The sequence below is a fragment of the Lissotriton helveticus genome, chromosome 3_1 (assembly GCF_964261635.1).
Source record: "Lissotriton helveticus chromosome 3_1, aLisHel1.1, whole genome shotgun sequence".
Classification (NCBI taxonomy): Eukaryota; Metazoa; Chordata; class Amphibia; order Caudata; family Salamandridae; genus Lissotriton; species Lissotriton helveticus.
Window position 1 is genome coordinate 1,045,801,073 of NC_136061.1, and position 23,065 is coordinate 1,045,824,137.

Sequence of the window (23,065 nt, forward strand, 5' to 3'; positions counted from 1 at the left end):
GAAGAGTGGACGCTTGTCTCTGCAGACACGTGGTCCAGGAGGTGTCTTCGACGACCAGGATGAGGCATGAGCTGTCCCACGCAGGCTCTCGCTGTCGGCGGTGTCGGATCCGGATTTGGAGTCAACAGGCCTTGGCAAAGGCAACCCACGCGGTGAGTGGAAACGGCGTCTGGAGTGGACCAGGAGGGTCCAGGGTGCTCCTCTTTTGGAAGGGAGCAAGGGCCAGTCTGGAGCAACCAGACCAGCAGTGTAGATTTCTGGGATCGTCGTCTAGGAGGTCACTAGCCAGCCGGCAAGTGACCAGACAACGCGTCGAACAGCAATCAAGCAAAAGGGCCCAACGCAGATCTCGTGGATGCTGGAGGGCTGTTCTTTGGTGCAGGAGCTGCTCGGGGCTGGGGCTTCTCAATCCCCAAAGCACTTTCTCGAGGATGCCTCAAAAGTCGTGCTGGAAGCGAAGTGCAGTCTCTTCAAGATGGCCGGTCCCACGTGTCTCGTCGCACCCACGGGTCTCAGCTGTGCTGCAGATGTAGGTAGAGGTCGGAGAGGTCTGGGAGTTCGGGTCTCGTCGGGCTCTGAAGTCTGGATCCGGCAGGAAGGATGACAAAGTGGACCGCTAGGACGCTTGATGGTGCCTGCAGTTGCAGGGTGGACACTCCTTGCCCACAAGGGAGATTCTTCAGTCTTCTGTGGAGCAGAACGTCGAAGTCCAGAGTTTCTTCTTGTAAAGTTGTCAGGATAAATCTAATTTGGAATGGGACCAGCTCCTACCTTTATTCTCCTAAAGGGGGCTGTACTATAACTAGGTCCCTCCTATGGGTGGGACTAGGAAGGGGGGTGGTTACACCCCCTATCCTTTGTCCGGTTTCGCGCCAGAGCTGGGGCTGGAGTGCCCCAGCAACTGGTTTGAACCGTTGTATGCACAGGGACACCTTGTGTGCCCCAGGCATGTCTCATTCCTTTCAGGCCTCCCTACCTCAATACACAAAATCCTGTCTGGGGTGGTGCTAGCACCTCCCAAGGCAGGAAACCCTTTGTCCAGGCCTCCCTCGCTGGAAGGACTCCCAGCAGCAGGAGGTCAGACTTGTGTCTGTGGTGGCAGCATCCATTTTGTGATGCTGAGGCTCGAGTTAACTTTAACCGGGGTTCACAGTTACATACATGTCGTGTCCCTCAAGAAGGGTGGAATGCTACCCCCGTCGCCAGAATTGGCGAGGGGGTAGTATTCCAATTCGTATGACACCTTACTCGACATGTTTTGATAATGTTATACCAGAGTTAGCATTCAACCGCGAGGATTATAAATATATAATGCACTTAAGAGTATATGGTATAGCGTTATCATGGAACAGCTATAAGGACTTAGGTTCCGCAAGCTGCAGACAGGCTCAGCTCATGCTAGAGCACCATCTCACATAATTCCAAGCACTCTGCCTTCAGGATTGATAAGGCCTGCCATAGGAGTGACTGATAGGAATATATGTGTCCATTTTGGGGTTAGATATAGGTAGCGATATCTACAGCAAAGGGTGATTACACCACCTTGCCCCAGCTGTCTTACCAGCCAGTTGTGTCTGTTTAGATGGCCAGCCAGGGTTGGCATAATACATGCTTCAGCCCCTGGTAGGCCTTGGGTACACCTATGCCCTGGGTACCTAAGGTACACTGTACAGGACTGATAAGGTGGCCCAGTACCAATTGGTAAATGCACCTAAAGTACATGGATTTCAATTTAGAGAGAGAACAGCTAGGCTGTGGGTCTTATTAGCAGGCCCACAGCCAGGGAAAGTCGTAAACAAGTGAAGCAAAAAGCAAAAATCTGGGGTGACCATAGGATTGCAGACCCCACTCTCCTACACCGATTTGCTAGTACTTTTGCAAAAATCTTTGTATCAGTATTTATCAGTGAGATTGGTCTATACGACCCACACTCCTCTGCTGGTTTATCTTTTTTTAAGAAAAAAACTATTTGCGTCCTATTCCATGACTCTGGGAGTTTCCAACTTACCCCAACAGACCCTATCACCTGCCTGAAAGGCAACATCAAAACATCCTTAAAAGTTTTATAAAATTCCAGTCCTCCCCCGCTGCCTTGCTTGAAGATCTATTAAGCATAGATAATAATTTTTCCTGAATTAAGGGGAAATATGATGAAGTGACACATTTTGAACTTTTCTTTTAGGACGAATGTTTAACAGACGCAGATCTAATATTGGTTGGTATTGAATGAGATGAGTTTTCTTCAGCATCAATAAGATATCTCGAGTACACTCCTCTTTTTGATTGATGCAAGGGAACCCTTTGTACTGCTTTTTTTGGCTATTAAGAGTAGAGTTTCTCTTTTTGTAGGATGGGAAGTTGGGATTTCGATCTTAATTTTGGAAGGACACAAGCTAGAAATGGTCTGAAGCAAACTTAATATGCCCCTTTGGATGATGCTTAGTAACCATTTGTTTGCTGTTTTCGTTTTCCACTCTTCTAGGTGATTTAGCACCGTTCCTACACATTAGTGGGTCAGTAAAAATAAAAAAAGATGGTGGTGAGGTATCTTTGTTAATTTCCAGAGGAACATCTTCCTCTTGAGAGGTTTTGGATGGTAGTGATTTTTTTCTCTGATATCACCTATGATATTGCAGCTTTTGTTGTTGCTTCTCTGTTAAATGTAAGCCTAAAGGCTCCATTTTTACATTCATGTTGTTCAACTTATAGCATTATATTTTGTATTGAAAGATGCTACAGTGAAATGTAAACCTCAAATGTGAGCGTTTTAACCAACATTCATGAACAATTACACCTGTTTAGTCATCCATTAGACAGTTCTACTTCAAATATTCATGGCTATAGACATTCTTTGATGCTGCTTACATGAAAAAAAACTTTGTAATGGTTTCTGGAGCGGGCACAAACAGGGGACCAAACACATTTTTATAACTATCAAATAAGATCCTGCAATGCAGAACATTATCTAACAAACAATGTCTAGACATTTACGAGTTTGTGGAATCCATCATCAGTGGGCGTTGAAGTTTTCTCTGTTGTCTAAAGTGTTACATTTTTAATTTGAGAGATTAATTGCGATTGGGTGTGAAGCATGCCATTTTGTAGAGAGTCTTGTAGATGGTAGCAATATTGGGACTGCCTGCTGTGAATGAAGTGTTCTTGAAGGAACGTGTACAATCTTCATCTCTCCCTCCATTATCATCACACAAACTTCTGGTTATTTCTACTTTACTGCCGGAATCCTCTTACTTTCCCAAATGTTTCAGCATAGCCTAACACCTTGCCCCATGCTGATGAAACTCTTCATTCATTTGTGTAGACCAGAGCGCAGACTGACTGCTGAGTGAATGACTGTAAGAAAAAAAGATACTCATATATCAGGCCAACTTCTCACATTCCTCTCCAAGAAATCTCTGACCTTCACTTCGAGATCTATGTCTCAACGTCAACAAAGGCACCTGTTTAGTGGATCCAGCCAACTTCAGAGACAGTGTAACAAGTGCTGGTGATTCCTGCTGAACTTCCATCGGCGTCCAATGAGGCAGGAATACTTAGGCTTCCGATACGATGACTTTAGGAATGCTGTGACTCGACTCTCAAAGTCCTCTTTTATCCTTTCTTGTCTTGGACATGAAGATTTTTGCTTCTCTCTCCTTCAACCATTTGGGGTTAATCTGTTAACATGATGAACAATCGTTGACGTTGTGGTCCGAACTTCGTCACCAAAGACTGTCTTCATGAGGGACCATGATTGACATTTGACCCTCACATTCTCAGCACACCTTGAAACCAGATTTTCTTGGTGGAGACATTTTACCTGAAACAATGTTGCAATTTCCAGAAAAAATGTTGAAAGACTCCTAACTCTATGGGGAACTTGTGAAAGAAATGCTACATGTAGAAGGTAAAGAAAAAAGGGAATTGACGTCACCACGCCTCTTATGGCTCCATTGGCATCATGCGGAGCCATGGGTATTGCGATGTCCTCGCCGATGTGGGAAAGCTGTCAAGAAAAGTTTCCATGGAATGCTGGCAACATTGGGGTATTCAGAAGGTAAGGAATCCACAGGTAGATGGATCCATCAGAAACTAAGATATGGAAAAAAACGTCCCTCCAGTCAAAGTTAGACACCCAATCTCCCTTTTCAAATACTAACCAAATTAAGGCTACGATGAATAAGGTGAAAGACTGATGGAAAGATGGAGCAGAAAACGTTTCAGAGATTCGGTTTCTGTGGTCTACCAACTACCACAAAGCATAAGTAACAAAATCCGTCTTGACCTCAGGGAAGTGCATTTGTGCAATTATTCTCAATGCTCAGAGGTTCTGGATTTCCATCAAAGGCTCTAGGCAAACAGGGTGGGCATGGTGGGTGTGGCAGGAGACGTCATGAAACAAATGTTACGGATTATTAAAGGCAGTGACAATCAGTTCTAAACGTTTTACAACCAAAGTGATTTACAGTGGTTGCAATTTTCCATTGGAATGTTTACCTTCAACGACTAAAATAAGTATTAAATTATTGGCAAAACCTACCAACATCCATAGCAGTTTCCATGAAGCTCTTTTGCCTCGAAGCAAATTCAGCAAGAAGCTTCTGTTGCCTCTCTCTGGCCTTTTGTCGCCTGTATCAGAAAAAACCCATCGGAAAACACAAAATTAGCAACAGTCAAACCAGTTACCCCACAAAAGCATTTAGAATATATTTTATGTTGCATTATCTAAATTGTTATCATATGAACATGTTTATGTCCATTTACTGCTATGCAGGACAAATATTCCGATTAAAAATAAAACCCTGAGCAATGGGGGGGGAGAGGGGGGGAGGGGTTTGTTGTGTTTATGTTCCTTTGTTCTACCACAGTGATAAAGAAAATGTGTACATTAAACGTCAATAGGAATGAATCGCAATGTCTATTACGGCAGATGTTTCCTGGGTTACGTGACTTTTGACACAATAGAAATTTGTTTTAAGAAAAAAAAATGAAACCTTGAGGATGCAGAAACTACTTTTCACTTTCCATGTTCTATTTTATTTTATATCCCCAATGTTTGCATCTATAATGTATATTATGACCAGTGGCGGATCCTCCATGGGGGCGTTTGGGCGCCGCCCCACTGCTTTCTCACCGTGCGAGAAGGCAGAAACAAATAGTAGAGAACTACCATTTGTTTCTACCTTCTCGCACGGCGAGAAAGCAGAAGTTCCTCGTTGAGAGAGTGGGCGGCGTTACTCGAGGGCAGGGGGGAGTGGCTTTCCCACTGTTGTTAATATGCTGCAGCATACAGAGAGAAATGACATGGTTGGGGCAGCCGGCCGAACCAATCACAGCGCTGTGCTGTGGTGAAGGAGAGGGAGGCTGCCTACAGCCTTCCTGCGTGACGACGGCGGGAGTCGGGAGTCTAGTGGTCGGTGGAGTCTCGGAGTCGGAACTTGAAGGCGGGAAGAAGAAGGTACGTTTGACTTTTATTTTATTTATTTTATTTATCCCGCTTCCCCCCCACCCGTAATACCGGCCGGCTCTTTTTATTCTTGGGCGCCATAAATTATAGGGTAAAGTTCAAGTTCAAAATGTATATAGCGCACTACTCACCCAGAGGGTCTCAAGGCGCTTGAGGGAGGGGGGTGCTTTACTTATCGAATATCCAAGTTTTTAATTGCTTTCTGAAGGAAAGGTGGTTCTGAGTAAGGCGGAGGTGGGTGGGGAGGGAATTCCAGGTTTTGGCCGCTAAGTAGGAGAAGGATCTTCCACCCATGGTGGATCTATGGATGCGAGGAATTGCGGCGAGGGCTTGATTGGACGATCGTAGTTGGCGGGTGGGGGTGTAGAAGGACATTCGCGTGTTGAGGCATTCTGGTCCTAGGTCGTAGAGGGCTTTGTGTGCGTGGGTGAGGAGACGGAACGTTATTCTCTTGTTGACGGGAAGCCAATGGAGGTCTTTCAGGTGGCCGGAAATGTGAGCTTGCCGAGGGATGTCCAATATGAGTCTGGCTGAGTAGTTTTGGATGCGTTGGAGTTTTATCTGTAGTTTGGCTGTGGTTCCGGCGTAAAGGGTGTTTCCGTAATCCAGTCGGCTGGTGACCAGTGCGTGAGTGACCGTCTTTCTTGTTTCGGTGGGGATCCAGCGAAAGATTTTTTTGAGCATGCGTAGGATGTTGAAGCAAGATGATGAGACGGCTTTGGCTTGTCTGGTCATCGAGAGGGAGGAGTCCAGGATGAAGCCTAGGTTACGTGCGTGGTCCGTGGGTGTGGGTGCGGTTCCTAGGGCCGGAGGCCACCATGAGTCGTCCCAGGCAGAGGGGGATGATCCTAAGATGAGGACTTCCGTTTTGTCCGAGTTTAGTTTTAAACGGTTGTTCTTCATCCACTCGGCTACTTCTTTCATTCCTTCGTGTAGGTTGGTTTTGGCGGTGTTTGGGTCTTTGGTGATGGAGAGGATCAGCTGTGTGTCGTCTGCGTAGGAGATGATGTTGAGGTTGTGTTGTCGTGCGATGGATGCGAGGGGACTCATGTATACGTTGAAGAGGGTGGGACTGTGTGATGATCCTTGTGGTACGCCGCAGATGACTTCGGTGGCCTCTGATTTGAAAGGGGGGAGGCGGACTCTCTGGGATCTTCCGGTGAGGAACGAGATGATCCAGTCCAATGCTTTTCCTTGTATTCCGACGTTGCTGAGGCGTTGAGTGAGTCACTGAATGATGTTTACAAGTCAGGCATCGTTTGAGTTACACAGTTTTTTCACTCACACTAAGTGCCAATGTCTACAAACAATGAAAACATTTAGTGCTTCAAAGCTGCCTCCTATGACGCTTCAGAAAGATGTTGAGGGATTGTTTAAGAAATCAAGCACATCGTAGAGAAAGAATAGCAGTGGTCGGAGGAATGGTAATTGAAGAAAGGTTAGTGAGCAGCACAGAGGTAGATTACATTGAGAAAGTATTGAGTGGAGACAGGAGCAGAGAATAGGGAAGACGGCAAAGAGGAAGGTCAGAACACCTAAGTCTGAGGATAGCAATAGAAACAGCATAAATAACGATCGAATAACATAGGAGAGACAGATAGCATAGAGGAATGATAACAGAGACAGACATCAGAAAAGATTATAACAGTGAATAGATACAGACAAACTACAGAGAAGAAGAATGAGGAAGAAATGTAGAGAGAGGCAGACTGCAAATAGCAACGCAACACTCTTTTGATTGTAAATGTGTAGTTTATAAGCCTCTTTTATTATTTCTGTAAATAGGTGAAAATTATACTACGAAATACACCATTTCTTCAACGAAAATTTTCCCCAGGGGCGTCAGACTTGTTTCATTCACTTACCCACGTGATCTATGTTACACTAAGTTATTTACGCCCTACGACTTTCACAGTTCACCAGCCGCCACTGATATCGACTATGAATACAAACCTCTTTACACGTCTATAGACCTCGTGCTACAATATACAACTCCTTTCCAATAAAATAAATTCAAACTAGCAAACACTTTGTGTATTTTAGTGGCAACTGAATGCTGGTTAGAGCAAGGTACAGCAAGCTGGCAATCAACCCCGTAGGCCCAAAGATGCAGGAAGAAAGGCAATTTAAACATCATAAGGGGTCAACATGTCTTTGTCACAATCAAAATTAGACTATCACTGAGGTACCAAGCCTGAATGTTAAGGGGTGAAGTATTACATGAGACCTTAATTGTATGGTAATTTCGGATCTGGATTGATTATAACCTTAACAAGGCACAGTATACCATAAGATGGGTCCAAGTGAGTACCATTCACTTGTCCCAGGCTGAGTTGGGAAGATGGACTGTAAAAGACCGAATTGCTCTAAACATATCAGTAAAACTTTAAATGCCTAAAAGACTTCAGTATAATTTCTGAGCCACAGATTAAGCACTGGTCAACATAAATGTGCAGACAACCCCAAAGGCGGGTGGCTACAACTCTCAGGCTTAATGGCCTAAACTGCTCTTCTTTTGATCTGAAATAACTTTAATAACCGTCAGCAGCCATACCTCAGGAGAATGGAATGAGATTCTAAAGAAACCGGGGCAGAATACTAAAGCTTAAAAAGGAGCACCGGTTATTATTTTGTTTTCAGAAACACTGTGTCTTATTTCAGGTAGTTGCAAGTGAACGTAGCTTTATTCGAAGCCTGCACTTTCACTGCAATAAACTGCCGTGCTGTTGGATCTCGACTCTCTACATTTTTCTCAATCTCGGTTACATGACGTCTAAAAACAGGCTGGACAGTAAATAGAGATCCTGAACAGGAGGACATAAAATAAACTCTGACAGATTCACCGCAGCTGGGTTATTTTCGATAATGGCCCATGGGGGCAAGGCACTGTGGATGAAAAATGTCACAAGCGACTGAGCTGCTTCCTCGAGAGCCAAACTTGGGTTTCTATGGAAACAGCGTATCAAACTGGTAATGCCACCAAGGCCTCTGAAAGCAAGTTGAGAAAACAAGAAAGGGGTCATCATGAGTGTTTACAGCCTCTTCAATCTTCATTACCAAAGCGCAAGGCTTGAAATCAAAAAAAGAAATTGAACCCCTATCGGTTCGTGCAGCAGCGGCACTAGATTAGAATCCTAAATCCAGAGGGGCACTGCCGCCCCTTTGAGTAAATTCCTTCCTAGGTACAGCAACACGTGGCTTCTAAGGAAAAGACCGAGCAATCAAACTTACCTCGATATGTTATTCACAGATCAGCCAACATGTTTTATTCAAGAGGTCAAAATGAGAGTGGTTAAGTATCTGCTGTGTCAAGGACGGAGGCCTGTATGAGAGCAGTATTACTGTTAACTGCACACCTTTTGTGTCAATGCATCAGGCTAATATTGGACAATGAAGTTGATTTTAAAATCCCTGCAGCTGTAGAACATCGGTTTAGAAACAAGAACGTCATTTGGGAGTATCCAGAGTTAGAAAGCTCTGTCGCTGCTGGTTTGCCTTAGGGTTCCTGGCCTTGGTTTTACTATCCCGAACTCACGAGTAACGAGCAGCAAGCAGCACGTAAATAACATAAGACATGTTTACTACTGGTAGTTTCCGCTCTTTGTTGGTCCTCTAGCCCATGAGTACATGCAAACATTGTCCTACTGGCCCATAAGTTTTGTCTGTGATGTGACCGAAGGCTGCATTGATGTCCAGGGCCGGTCCTAGCCATGGGCGGTATGGGCAGCTGCCCAGGGCCTCGCGCTCAGGGGGGGCCCCGCCGCCGGCCCCGCAGTTGCGGGAATAAATATATGACGATGGGGAAAAGCGCTGCGCAGTGAGCACAGCACAGTGCATTCTTCAGTCCAATAATATCGAGTGTGTGTGTGTTTATTTGCAGTTACCGGCCTTGAGACTACCCCTCACGATAGGGAGACATAGCAGACTTTTTTTTAATGTGACCTAAAATTAATCAAAAAAGCGTATAAACAAGTGCTGTTGTAGCTGCAGCTGTTAGTGCTATGAGGCTGAGTGCTGGGACCGTAGGTGTGTGAGACACGTGTGTCCTTGTTTCTATTTAAAAGACTGGGTGAGATGGCCCCTGGGCAGCTGTGCTGTAGAGCTCTAATGATGTTCTCAGGCACGCTATAGAAACATACATGCACATTTAGACGTTGTGCACTATTCTATAAATCTGTGAATAAATGGGGCTGTGCCTGTAATTGTTTAAATGGTGAAAAATAGAATCCGTGCCTTTAAAGTAAATAAGGCAGATTGTATTGAAGCGCTTTCTCGAAGCAGTAGTTATCTTCCGAAATGATTTTTTTTTGTTTTACTGTTAGGCACTTGAAAAGTAGGCAAATAGACCATATTTACACCATAATAATCCTCAGCTTCAAAGTTGGCAGCTGTATCTGTTATAGCGCATTTTTTATATGTAGGCAACATTTAGCGAAGGTATTGGAGTGCTCTACAGGACCACTAGTGTCATAACGGAAGAATATATATTTTTTGTACAGACAGGAAAATGTAGTGCTTTGCCCAGAATTATAGGGCTTTAAGTTAACATCAAGACTCAAACCTTGTTCCCAAGCACCAAAGGAGATAGATGTGGCCGTAATGCCACATCCTCTATCCTCTTGAGTTTGTGCTACTGGACATCTCGTGAACATGGCATGGACGGAAACGAAACATTACTGCAAAGCGAACCTTTAAACACATTTCCCAGGTTCATTATTTATTGCTTTGGTGATGCTGTGATTCACGCTATGGAAACGTGCATTCACATTTACCCGCTGTGCTAGTGTATCTAAATGTGTGTGTCTGTGTGAATACGAGGCCGTGCCTGTGCTTATAAATGTTTACATGGTTACAAATAAAAACAATGGCCTAAAGGGGATATACATCAGATAGTATTGGAGCGCTTTTTAGAAGCAGCTGTTCAATTTGTAAAGGAAATATTTTTTGACTGTTAGAACTACTGGATGTTACGACCATAACGTCAAGACTCGAACTATGCTCCCCAGCACCAAAGTACAGAGATGATGCTGTTATGCCACATCCTCTTCAGTGCATGGTATTAGGCATCTCCTCTACATGGCATCTACAAAAACAAGCATTGGCATAGCCAATAGGTCTCGCCTTTGGAACCTTATAAGTTTTTAGCCAGACAGCACATTAGCCATTTAAGATATTAAAGTTTGGGGTAAATCAATGGCGGGAGACAATTCATATGCTGTCAAAAAAGCCATCAAATAAATGAATATGCAAGCACATTAATAATAATGATTTTTTTTTGTCAGAAATTGATTCCTACCTTGATTAACTTCTAGAAGTCATCGGACCAGGTGTTTGCTATGTGCAGATTCGCTTCTGTGTTCTGTTAACCCCACACTTCAGGGAAGGCACAGACATACCCAGTTGAAGCAATGCAGTATGGACTTGAAGCTCCGCCCACTCTCCACCCATATTTTTCATTGTCTTGCTTCATTGTCATTTGTAAAGGCTGGCTTCGGATTCGTTAATAGGCTGGTTAGTCCCTCCTTAGTATCTCCTTGTCTTCATTTGTAACCTCTGTGGAAAAGTAAATTTTGCCATGTTCTATGTCCCTACGTGTTCCCCATCCTATGTTGTATGTGCATGATTAATATGCATATGTATTCCCCATGATCGATTAAAGACGCAATTACAGTTGTGTCCATCTCTAGTATGCCAGTTTCCAGTTCTCGTGAAAGCTACGAGTATTAGGCCTATGTAAAAGTTACGTTGCCTCGTTTCTCAGTGTGCACGTTATTTCATTGAAAAGTCCCCGTTTCTAGGCCTCAAAAGGGCCCGGACACCAGATTCAGCTCCTGTCTCCTGAGCCCTCGCTGAGGAGCGATACAGCCCCCACCTGTGTTCCTGACCCTTCACTTACTTCCTGCCTCACAGTGCCCGGCTCGGCCTGGCTCTGCCTGCCAGTCTGCCAAGAGTATGTTATGATTCTAGTTATCAGTCCAGCCCTCCTCCTCTGCATTCCTAAAGCTACTGAATCGCATCAATAGTTTCCGTCATCGTCTAGCCTTTACGTCTCCATGTAAGAGAAATACTGTATTAATGGTCATTTAATATTCTTCAACACGCACTACATGTAGAGTAATGCATGCACCAGTCTTAGTGTCTGTTAGCCTTTACCCCGATAACTTTTGGATTCTATCAACATGTTCTCTAAACATCAGATACTAGATAGTGTTTAGGTACATGTCGCCCTGACTCTCCAGACTTCAGTCTCTGCTCCTAGCGCAGAAGTCATAGCCCCCAGCTTCTCCTAGTAACACGTCATTGTCAGTTTGCGCGCACCACTAGGTTAGAGGTCCCGGCTCCTTAGGTAGCCCCCTCCATGTTTCCGCCCCATTTATGACATATTCTGTTACGTTTACATCACATGTCTATGTTCACGCCTCTTGTTACACCTACTTTCACCCTTATCTTTCGCGACTGCTATTGACCACACCCACTGCTCCGCCTATCGTATGTATTGTAATGCAACTGTTTTAGTATATATACTTGTGCACTGTTATTAAATGTTACGCCGATTCCGATCCTGCCCCCGGCAGCGCTGCCATCCTAGTCCTGTGCAGGTTGTCCTGTTCCTGTCCTTATGCTGTATTAAACCTGCAAACTCCTACTACCTCGAATCTTGACTCTTATTTATTGAGCTATCTGTTATTACTATATCCAGTCAAAAATAGATCCGGTATTATTTATTTATATACCACATAATGGCGCCCGAATAGGGACTTGCCCTTTCCCCACGCGCCGGTGAAGCCACGTATGCCCCCTGACCCTCTGCAGCCGTGACGGAACTCTTCTGCGCACCGGCAGATATTTCTGCTTCAAGTATCCCTCAGGCCCACGGAGGAGACGGAGGTTGCGGTCCAGCATCCAGACGAGGCGGTGGAGGAACGCGGCGAGTCCCGACCAGAGCCCAAGCCGAGAGTCCAAGGTCCGAGGTATCCGGAGGCCCACCCGTAACAGAAGTCCGAAGTTCGTCCGTCCGGCGTCGAAGCAGTCCAGTCCAGTCCGAGGCCTTCCGTTCTTGCTGCCCGGTGAGTACCGTTGCTGGGGTAGTATCTAGACAGGGTCAATCTAATTGACTCTGGTCCGTGGGTTTGGTGGTACACAGATCCAACACGAAGTGTCCACTTAGGTGGATGCGGGTCCTGACGTGTCTCTTTATGAGACCGGTAAGTTCGTACTGTTTTAGCAGTGCATCTAGTTTCTGTTCTAGTCAGTTCTGTTCTCGAGAAAATTCATGAATCCTGTTTTCAGTATTCCAGGTAGTATTTTGTCAAGACTGTTATTTTAAAATGTCATTCATGTATTTTAATGTCGTGGAGTGAAAGTGGTGTAATTATCGTGTTCATTGTGTATTGTATTGTGTCTAGATTACAGTCCAGTCATGCCTTTGTTTTCCAAACTACGTCAGTTAAAAACTAGAAAAGGTCTGTTAGAAGAAGCAGTTCCTGTCCCGCCTAGGGACAGTCCAGGTCATTTTATGTATCAGAAGCATGGCATAAGTGCCATATTATATCTAGATTTATGGGTGGAGTACACCAAACAGTTAGAAGAAAAGTATAAATGGCCCGTATCAGGTACGTGGGATGCCGAGTGCATCATGCGAGTAGAAGAAGTATTATGGAAAAAGAAAGCCAGACAGTCACAGAAAGATGCCATCGAGTTATGGCGCAAAGAATCTCATAAGAGAACCGAAAAAGAAATCAGAAAGTCAGAATTAAGTAGAGAATCCATAGAAAGAGCACAAGAAAGGGAATTAATCGAGATAGGTGAACGAGTTAAAACCGAACAGTCAGACAGACAGAGGAATGCCCTCATTAAGGGTATGTATCCTCTTCTTGCCGAGGGCTTGCCAAAAGCGACCCCAGATGCATCCAGTAATTTTCCGCCATCATTAGTTCCGACCAAGCTACGTCACAAACCGACCGCAGCTGATATTTTTCTCTCGTCCTATTTGGACGACACAGTCCCAGAATATGCAAATCCTGTTCCACCAGCTCCTGTAAATAATGTAAATCCTGCTCCTTCAGTCACCGGGGCACCTCTTGCAGTACCTGCTACGGTACCCCCGGTCCAGCCAGTAGTACAAATCCCCGCCACATCAGTCACTCTGCCAGCACGAAGAGTATCAGTCGATGATTCCAGTATAGGGGCCGCAGGAGGAGGTCCTCCTGGTACCCCGCCGCCAAGTAGACGTCTAGGAACAATCGAGTTACATGAACGTGCGTTACAGCGTACGCCCAAATATAAGTCCGTTGCAGAAATCCGACGAGCTCTTACTGAATGCGGTTATGATCCAGTTCCAGGCGAGGATAGTATGGTTCTATATTCCATACGTATAAGACAGGTGTCCGAGTATTTGGTCACCCTACCGAACATGAAAGAAGATTTAGACAGAATGTATCGTTTCATCCGTACAGGGGATGATCCAGAAAGTATTGGCGAAACCATGTCCCAAAGGAAAGCTGAGATCCAGCTCATGATATTAAAGTTTCTGATTAATTGTTTAATAAGGGAACAAGATTATCCGACCAAAGATCCGGCCGAAATGAGAACCCTGACCAGGTGGAGTGATAATATAGCCGAGGGTAAGCACAAGACACTCAATAGTATAGAGAGTATGTACAAGAAAATACGTAAAGAAATAATAAGGTTACACGAACAACGCAAAGAAGCACAAGTAAGCGAGAAAGAAAATGACTCTTCTACTGAAGAGGTAGACGACGAGAATACCGCCAGAATAGCGTATGTAGGTAGATCTAGATTTCCAGACTGCCATTCATGTTTGGAACACAAAAAAATCTTTCATCATCCAGCACCAGAACAAGGTTCTCTAGAACAAGTATTTCAAGCTACCGATCACATTCTGAAATCACGAATCGGTTATAGTGAACTTAGTACCATGCATGAACAAGAACTAGCCCGATCAGCAGTCCGATGGACTACTGATTCTACCACTTTTCCAGACGAAATAGTGGCACAAATGTTTCTGAAACTGCCCCCAGCCGAGCAGCGACTGGTGGGTATGTATATGATTCAGCACCTCATCACATTGTATGAGGGTCAACATTCTGATCCAGGTCCGTTACATGATGTCCTGAACGAGTTACTCCAGTATAGATGGAAAGGTTTAGGTACCGATTTAATTGGTGTCATTCTAGAACAGCGTCATAAATATAGTATGTTTTTGAACCCGCATTTTGTTCATGTCTCACCTCCAGAAAGTAAACCGTTTTACATAGATAGACAGAATCCGTTACGAGAAGTACACCCAGTCAGGACAGCAGATGGTGAAATGCAACGAGTATTTGTTTACACCCCGATTACAAAGATGGAACTCTTAGAGATGAAGAAATTAATTCCCTGTCACGACAAAGATCCAGCAGGGTTCCACCGAGAATTAAAAGACATGCTCCGTATGGGAGAATATACGTATCCAGATATTATTAAAATGCTAAAGGTCCTGTTGCCCGCAGGGGTATACGAAAAACTCAAGGAAAAAGAATGGGAGGTGGGAGAGAAAAAGATCGATTGGGCAGTTCTAGAAGCTGAAGATAAGATACGAGTACCAGGTACTGGTCTTGGAGAGAAATGTAAAGAATTACCAGAATTATTAATACAAGTTTTGCCCAGATTGTTAGCCACTAAAAAGGAAGACTGGGATGCAATCTCAGCCTGTAAACAGAAACAAGACGAAGACACTAGTGATTTTTATTCTAGGTTTGAAAAATGTTTCATTATAAACAGTGGATTGAAGACGAGTAGCGAGTCATACCCTCATCTTTTTGTTACTAAATTAGTCGAGAATTCAAGTCCACAAGTTAAGAATCGAGTTTTAAAAGTTGAAAGTACATGGCAAGCTAGTACCCCGTCCCAGATGTTACAGATGCTCCAGTACCACCAGAATAGAATCAGAGAAGAGCAAGATCACGAGAGAAAACGTATGAAAGACACGAAAATGAAAGTACTAGTTGCACAATCTGTTCCACAAGACAGTCAGAAGAGGGGTCCGAATCAAGCCAGTCATCCTGCAGCTCCCGTTAAAGGGACATGTAATTATTGTAAACAGCCAGGTCATTTCATAAACGAGTGTGCAGTTCTGAAACATAATATAGCTACTGGTAAAACTAAAGAAAGACCACGTCCGCCTAGACAAGAACAAGTTTCACAGACTTCTCAGCCACAGAATGCACAACAGACAGTTCCAGCACCGCAGCCTATTGCTGCAACACAGCATGTTACACAGCAGATGTACCAGTATGCTCAGGCAGAGTATCCAGAGTACCAACAGTATTCATGAAACAGCCTAGAGAGGGAGGTAGGCTTGCCTCTCATCGAGATTCCTGTAGATCAAGAAGGTCCCTATATTCATAGTCAAGTATTAGGGAAAGACAGAAAGTTTCTGATTGATACAGGGGCAAGTAGGACTACCATAAGTCACGCCGAGGTTCCAGGGGCTCCGCTCTCAGGCTCTAGAAATGTTTCCCTTGGATTTTCAGGAAAGCCTATTGTAAACGAGATTTCAAAGCCAGTTACTCTAGACGTAGGTCCATTGTCCCGTACTACTGATCTATTACTTACGAAGTCATGTCCAGAAAATCTGTTAGGCATTAAGACACTGAAAGAATTAGGTGCAGTTATTTGCTGCTCCCCAGAGGGAATACGTTTGTTTTTACGTGACTTCAAGGGTCACTATGTATTACGAGATTTCGATCCGAGATTGTCAAATGTTCCGCAGCATCTATGGGCGCAAGGTCCAACTGATGTTGGTTTCATGCAAATCACACCCCATCGTGTGACTCTCAAACCAGGTGTAGTGTTACCACGAATCAGACAGTACAGATTGCCACCTGAGGCTGTAGCAGCCTTATCCAAAATAATTGACGAGCTCATTGCTCAAGGAGTAGTTGTAGAAACTGACTCCAATGTATGTAATTCTCCGATCATTCCAGTCATGAAATGTACTGATCCAAATGCACCCCCAGTATATCGATTAGTGATTGACCTTCGAGAACTCAATAAATGTATTATTCCCCAGTACCCAGTTGTCCCAGATATCTCTTCCCTATTGACAGCCATTGATTTCGAAGCCACATTTTTCACAGTCATAGACCTCAAGAACGCGTTTTTCAGTGTCCCCATTCATCCAGACAGCCAGTACCTTTTTGGTTTTTGCTTAAATGGAAGGAGCTATAAATTCACACGAGCTCCTCAAGGTTTTACAGAAAGTCCTAGTATTTATAGTCAAGCACTTAAGAGACAATTAGACAACATTCACATGCCAGTTGACACTGCCCTGCTCCAGTATGTCGATGATCTACTGATTACAGCCCGTTCTGAACGTGCTTGCGAGCGAGCATCGCTTACAGTCCTGTATTTCCTAGCCGAGATGGGGCACAAGGTGTCCCCTTCAAAGCTTCAATTCTGTGTCCAGCAAGTGATCTACTTAGGCCACTTACTGTCCAAGTGGGGTAGGCAGTTGACACCCGACCGTATCCAGTTAATAGCGAGTCTTCCTCAGCCCAAGACACAGAAGGAGGTACGTGCTTTTATCGGCCTTACTTCCTATTGCAGACAATGGATTCCTCAGTATGCATTTCTAGCTAAGCCACTGATACAGTTAACGACACAGGAGGCAGCCGTATCGACTGTCCTCCCTTGGACATCTGAACATACACTTAGCTTCAATGAGTTAAAGAAAGCTCTATGCCAAGCTCCTGTTCTAGCTACACCGAACTACAGTAAGCCTTTTACACTTTTTGTCACAGAACGTAATGGTACAGCATTATCTGTTCTCACACAAGATCAAGCAGGACAATACAAGCCCTGTGCTTATTTTTCGAGCACATTAGATCCTGTAGCCCAGGCTTTGCCTGCGTGCCTCAAGTCAGTTGCAGCCACAGCACTAGCTATCAGACAAAGTGATTCCATAGTATTAGGACACTCTCTGACAGTACAAGTTCCACACTCCGTGGAAGTTCTTTTAAACCGAACACAGACTCAGCACTTGACAATTGCACGTTTGACAGGTTATGAACTGACACTGTTCCAGCCACACATAGAAATCAGACGCTGCAACGTTCTAAATCCTGCTACACTGTTACCGTCAGTTAATTCAAATCCTGCCACACACGACTGTGTGGAAGTAGTTAATACTATGACTAAGCCAAGACAAGATCTGACAGATATTCCATTACCAGATCCTGACCTGACACTTTATGTGGATGGTTCATGTATGAGAACAAGTACAGGAGAACTAGTAGCCGCGTATGCAGTGACTACTGACACTGAAGTTATAGAAACACACCGTATTGACACCCTGTCTGCTCAAGCAGCAGAGCTAGTTGCTCTGACCCAAGCCTGCATACACGCCAAGAACCTGAAAGTCAATGTTTATACAGATTCACGCTACGCATTTGGAGTCGTACACGACTTTGGAGTGCTCTGGCAGGAGAGAGGTTTCATGACTTCTCATGGAACCAAGATTCAGCATGGTCTCCTTATTCAAGCTCTGTTAGATGCTATACACTTACCGACATCTATCGCTATCATGAAGTGCAAAGCACACACGAAGGTTACTGACACTATTTCCCAGGGTAATGATCTAGCAGATCGCACAGCCAAGCTTACAGCACAGACTCCAGACAAGTCAGTTAATCCGATACCGATACCTATTCTAGAACAGACTACTTGTATGACAGTTAAGGACCCCACTCAAGATGTCATAGATATCCAGTTACATGCTACTCCCGATGAAATCAAGAAATGGTCCGAACAAGGAAGGGTCCAGACAGATCAGGGATGGGTAATTAAAGGAAAAGCCACATGGTTTCTCCCCGACTCTATGGTTCAAGTCATTATCAATACCGCACATAGTCCAGCACACTTAGGAGAAAAAGCTATGTTAGACAGTATCCAGAACATTTGGTTCAACAAGCATTTACGAGCTGCAGCCAAACAGAAAGTCCGTACCTGTATGATATGTTGCCAGTTCAATCCAGGTAAAAGTGTCCCGGTGGAACAAGGTGGATTCCAGCCCCCTGACCACCCTTTTGAAGTCCTCCAGATGGATTATATTCAGATGGAGCGATGTCGAGGTTTCAAGTATGTCCTTGTAGTTGTATGCGCTTTGTCCAGGTGGACAGAAGCATATATAGTCCCAGATTACACAGCCACGACCACTGCCAAGCAGTTGGTTCGTGAATTCTTCCCCCGCTATGGACTCCCGAGGGTCGTATATTCTGATAACGGCCAGCCATTCTCATCTGAGCTGATGAAACACGTTTCCCTGTTGTTAGGATACCAGTGGAAGTTCCATTGTGTACGCCATCCTGAAGCAGCCGGTCTAGTAGAGAGACATAACCAGACCCTGAAAATCCGCATTGCCAAAGTCTGTAAAGAGAAAGGTGTGGACTGGCTAGTAGCTCTGCCAGTCGCTCTGTTTTATATGCGCATGGTCGCACATTCCAGATCAGGTCTGTCCCCTTATGAGGTCGTATTTGGCCGCCCCCCTAATATGTGGGGTACACCTAGACCCCGAAGTATTACAGATGTTTCAAGTAATATGCTGACAGATTACCTAGCTTCCTTGATGTCTGCCCTACACTCTTGTCGTTCACAGGTTGCCGCCGCATTTCCAGACAATACCGAGGTGGCACCGCATGAAATCGTTCCCGGAAGTCTGGTTCTTGTAAGGAACTTTGATCGTTCAAGTCCGCTGGAGCCTCGCTGGAAGGAGCCCAAGCAGGTCCTCCTGGCCACCCGTACTGCCGTCAAGCTGGAAGGCAGGAAGGGGTGGGTCCATCTGTCTCACGTAAAGAAATTTTATGGACTAAAGACTGTTTCCAAGAACATTTCCGAGGATTTTAAAGACTGCCAAAGTACTATTCTCAAGGACTGTCCCGCAAAAGACAATGATACAAAACCCTCCCTGTTAGAGAAAACTCCGCAGCAGGAGTATAAGAAGAAATTAAGGTCTAGTAAAATAAGTCAGCCAGTTTGATTGTCTAAGTCCTCCCCTAGGTGAAACGGTTAGACTGGTTTCTGACATGTATAAATTAGACCCCCATAGAGAGAGAGTTAGCGAGAACTCTAAAAGTTGCATTATTATTTTATGTTTCCTGCTATATCTCAGCCTTATGATTACCTGCACGAGTTATGCATTTTATTTATGTTTTCCACTTCCTCATGTAAATAAGACTTCTAATGCTACAGTAGAACACACGTTTAGTGATCTGCCTCCTCATGAACTATCTTATCGTCTTGCTATGCGAAATAATTCCTTTATCCGCATGTTACATTATTCACACCAGACCAGCAATGCCACTAATTGTTGGGTGTGTGGTCGACTCCCCCCTTTCCAGGCACCGAAGGGAGTTTTGCCACTCTTTCCTTATCCATTTTCACATACTGGTTCGTGTGGAGCATGGTCCACGTTAACATTATCCTCAAATGATATGTCCTTTCTTAACAGTACATGTTTTCAAGGCAAGCAAGGTCTTCCCCACAGAACAGGGTTAGATCTAGAAAAAGAAGTTTATAATTTGGGTAATTATTCTTCGAATTTTATGGTCTTGAATGTTCAGTCTGATACTACTCCAGTCTTACCTGCTATGTCAGTATTACCAGTCAAAGGCGAATTATGTGTCAGAAATAATGGTACCGTACATGTAGGACATAGTGATTGTACTACTATTGTCAAGTATAGTGACAGCAGGAAATCTATTTTCAAAGCTTCACGTCATTCTTATTTTGTTTGTGGTCAGACCGCATATGTTCGTCTGCCCCTCGATTGGGAGGGAACCTGTTACATTGCATTCCTTCTGCCACCAGTTTTTCTAGCCCCACCTGACTATCATAGGAATTCCCACCTAGTACATACTAGACACAAGAGAGACCTCCCGATTGTCGATTATACTGAAACTGCTCTAGAACAATACATAGATATCAATAAAGGTGTCTTCCCCTACTTAGGTACTGTCGTGAATAGTAAACTGATACGTAGATTAACCAGAACCCTTGAAGCAGTAGTGATCGAGACTACCTCTGCTCTGGGTAACTTAACCGAAGAGCAATCTTTTATGAGAATTGTCGTGCTCCAGAATAGTCTCGTCCTTGACGTCATACTGGCCGATAGGGGCGGGGCATGTAGAGTCATCGGATCTAGTTGCTGCATTTTCATTCCTAATAACGCGCCGTCTGTTTATTCAGCTATAACCAGACTCCATAAAATTGCCCATCTGTTACACCAAAATCCAGGCACCTGGACATGGTCCGGTTGGTTCTGGAATATAATTTCTGCCTGGGGATGGAAAGTGTTGTCCTTTCTAGGTATTGCAGTAGCGATCATATTCAGTTGCTGCCTCTGTATACAATGTGGCCCTGCGATTTGCGGCATTTGTGCTACCTCTTGTATTCCTAGTCCCAAGTCCCGTCCTAAATCCCGTTCCAAGACAATTCGAGACGAGCAAATGATACTATATGAAATGATAGATGGTATCATGAATATTGATGTTTCCTGATGGAAACGTAGTGACAAGGAGGGAATGTGGAAAAGTAAATTTTGCCATGTTCTATGTCCCTACGTGTTCCCCATCCTATGTTGTATGTGCATGATTAATATGCATATGTATTCCCCATGATCGATTAAAGACGCAATTACAGTTGTGTCCATCTCTAGTATGCCAGTTTCCAGTTCTCGTGAAAGCTACGAGTATTAGGCCTATGTAAAAGTTACGTTGCCTCGTTTCTCAGTGTGCACGTTATTTCATTGAAAAGTCCCCGTTTCTAGGCCTCAAAAGGGCCCGGACACCAGATTCAGCTCCTGTCTCCTGAGCCCTCGCTGAGGAGCGATACAGCCCCCACCTGTGTTCCTGACCCTTCACTTACTTCCTGCCTCACAGTGCCCGGCTCGTCCTGGCTCTGCCTCCCAGTCTGCCAAGAGTATGTTATGATTCTAGTTATCAGTCCAGCCCTCCTTCTCTGCATTCCTAAAGCTACTGAATCGCATCAATAGTTTCCGTCATCGTCTAGCCTTTACGTCTCCATGTAAGAGAAATACTGTATTAATGGTCATTTAATATTCTTCAACACGCACTACATGTAGAGTAATGCATGCACCAGTCTTAGTGTCTGTTAGCCTTTACCTTGATAACTTTTGGATTCTATCAACATGTTCTCTAAACATCAGATACTAGATAGTGTTTAGGTACATGTCGCCCTGACTCTCCAGACTTCAGTCTCTGCTCCTAGCGCAGAAGTCATAGCCCCCAGCTTCTCCTAGTAACACGTCATTGTCAGTTTGCGCGCACCACTAGGTTAGAGGTCCCGGCTCCTTAGGTAGCCCCCTCCATGTTTCCGCCCCATTTATGACATATTCTGTTACGTTTACATCACATGTCTATGTTCACGCCTCTTGTTACACCTACTTTCACCCTTATCTTTCGCGACTGCTATTGACCACACCCACTGCTCCGCCTATCGTATGTATTGTAATGCAACTGTTTTAGTATATATACTTGTGCACTGTTATTAAATGTTACGCCGATTCCGATCCTGCCCCCGGCAGCGCTGCCATCCTAGTCCTGTGCAGGTTGTCCTGTTCCTGTCCTTATGCTGTATTAAACCTGCAAACTCCTACTACCTCGAATCTTGACTCTTATTTATTGAGCTATCTGTTATTACTATATCCAGTCAAAAATAGATCCGGTATTATTTATTTATATACCACACCTCCCAAGAGGGATGGCCCTTTTACTTCATATTTAATCTGTAAGCACTATTTTCTTTAATGAGTTTCTCCTACTGGAGTCACGACATGCTTTTCTGCAGCATTCTGCACCATGCGTGCTTTTACTTTACAAGCAGCCCGTGACATTTGCGGACACTTCTTTGAAATGAAATTGGTCCCGCATTTACAGGAGATTGAGCTATTGGCATTGTAAATGACAATGACTTATTTATGTGTTAATTATCAAAACAGATAAATAACAGGCATTGTCATTCACAATGCCAATAGCTCAATCTCCTGTAAATGCGAGACCTATTGCATTGCAAATGCTTGTTGTCCATGTTACTGATATCCACATTAGGTCTCTTCAGTGATGCCAAATAAGATCAATAGTCCTGCCATGTCACTTTCTGTGATGTCACTTCTTGTGATGTTACATGCAAATTAGAGGGGCCTCACATCTTGACTTTCGCCTGGGGCCCCAGAAGTTCTAGGACCGGCCCTGTTGATGTCAGCAGAGTGGTGGTGGGGGGCGGGTCCGGGTAAGGTGAGTGTAGGGGAAACGAAGCTTATACATCCAGTGGCTGAATTGCACAGTGTGAAACAAGAAAACCTAGAATTAACTGCGGCTTTCTCACTTTATCAAATTGTGTGATCCTAGGCAATTGTTATATTTCAGTTTTTCTCCTTTTCTTCACTATGACATATAAAAGGGCGTTGAAATATAGGACTTCAGGATGTGCATTGTGCACATCCTTCTCCTGTGTTTGATTTATTCAACTATAATGTTGTTCATGTATGACAGGAACCCAGCCCAAAGAGTGCACTTAACTGAC

The 23,065-nt window shown here is 44.4% G+C and overlaps 1 protein-coding gene across 5 annotated transcripts in view; it reads right to left on the minus strand.

Annotated features, from left to right (window-relative positions):
- Positions 1-23,065, minus strand: part of UBR3 (ubiquitin protein ligase E3 component n-recognin 3) — a 1,992,321-nt gene that overhangs the window by 843,481 nt on the left and 1,125,775 nt on the right. For all 5 annotated transcript variants that reach the window (XM_078681592.1, XM_078681591.1, XM_078681590.1 and 2 more), the window contains one exon: positions 4,538-4,626. In XM_078681592.1, coding sequence (XP_078537718.1) covers positions 4,538-4,626 — 89 coding nt within the window. The remainder of the gene's footprint in view (positions 1-4,537; positions 4,627-23,065) is intronic.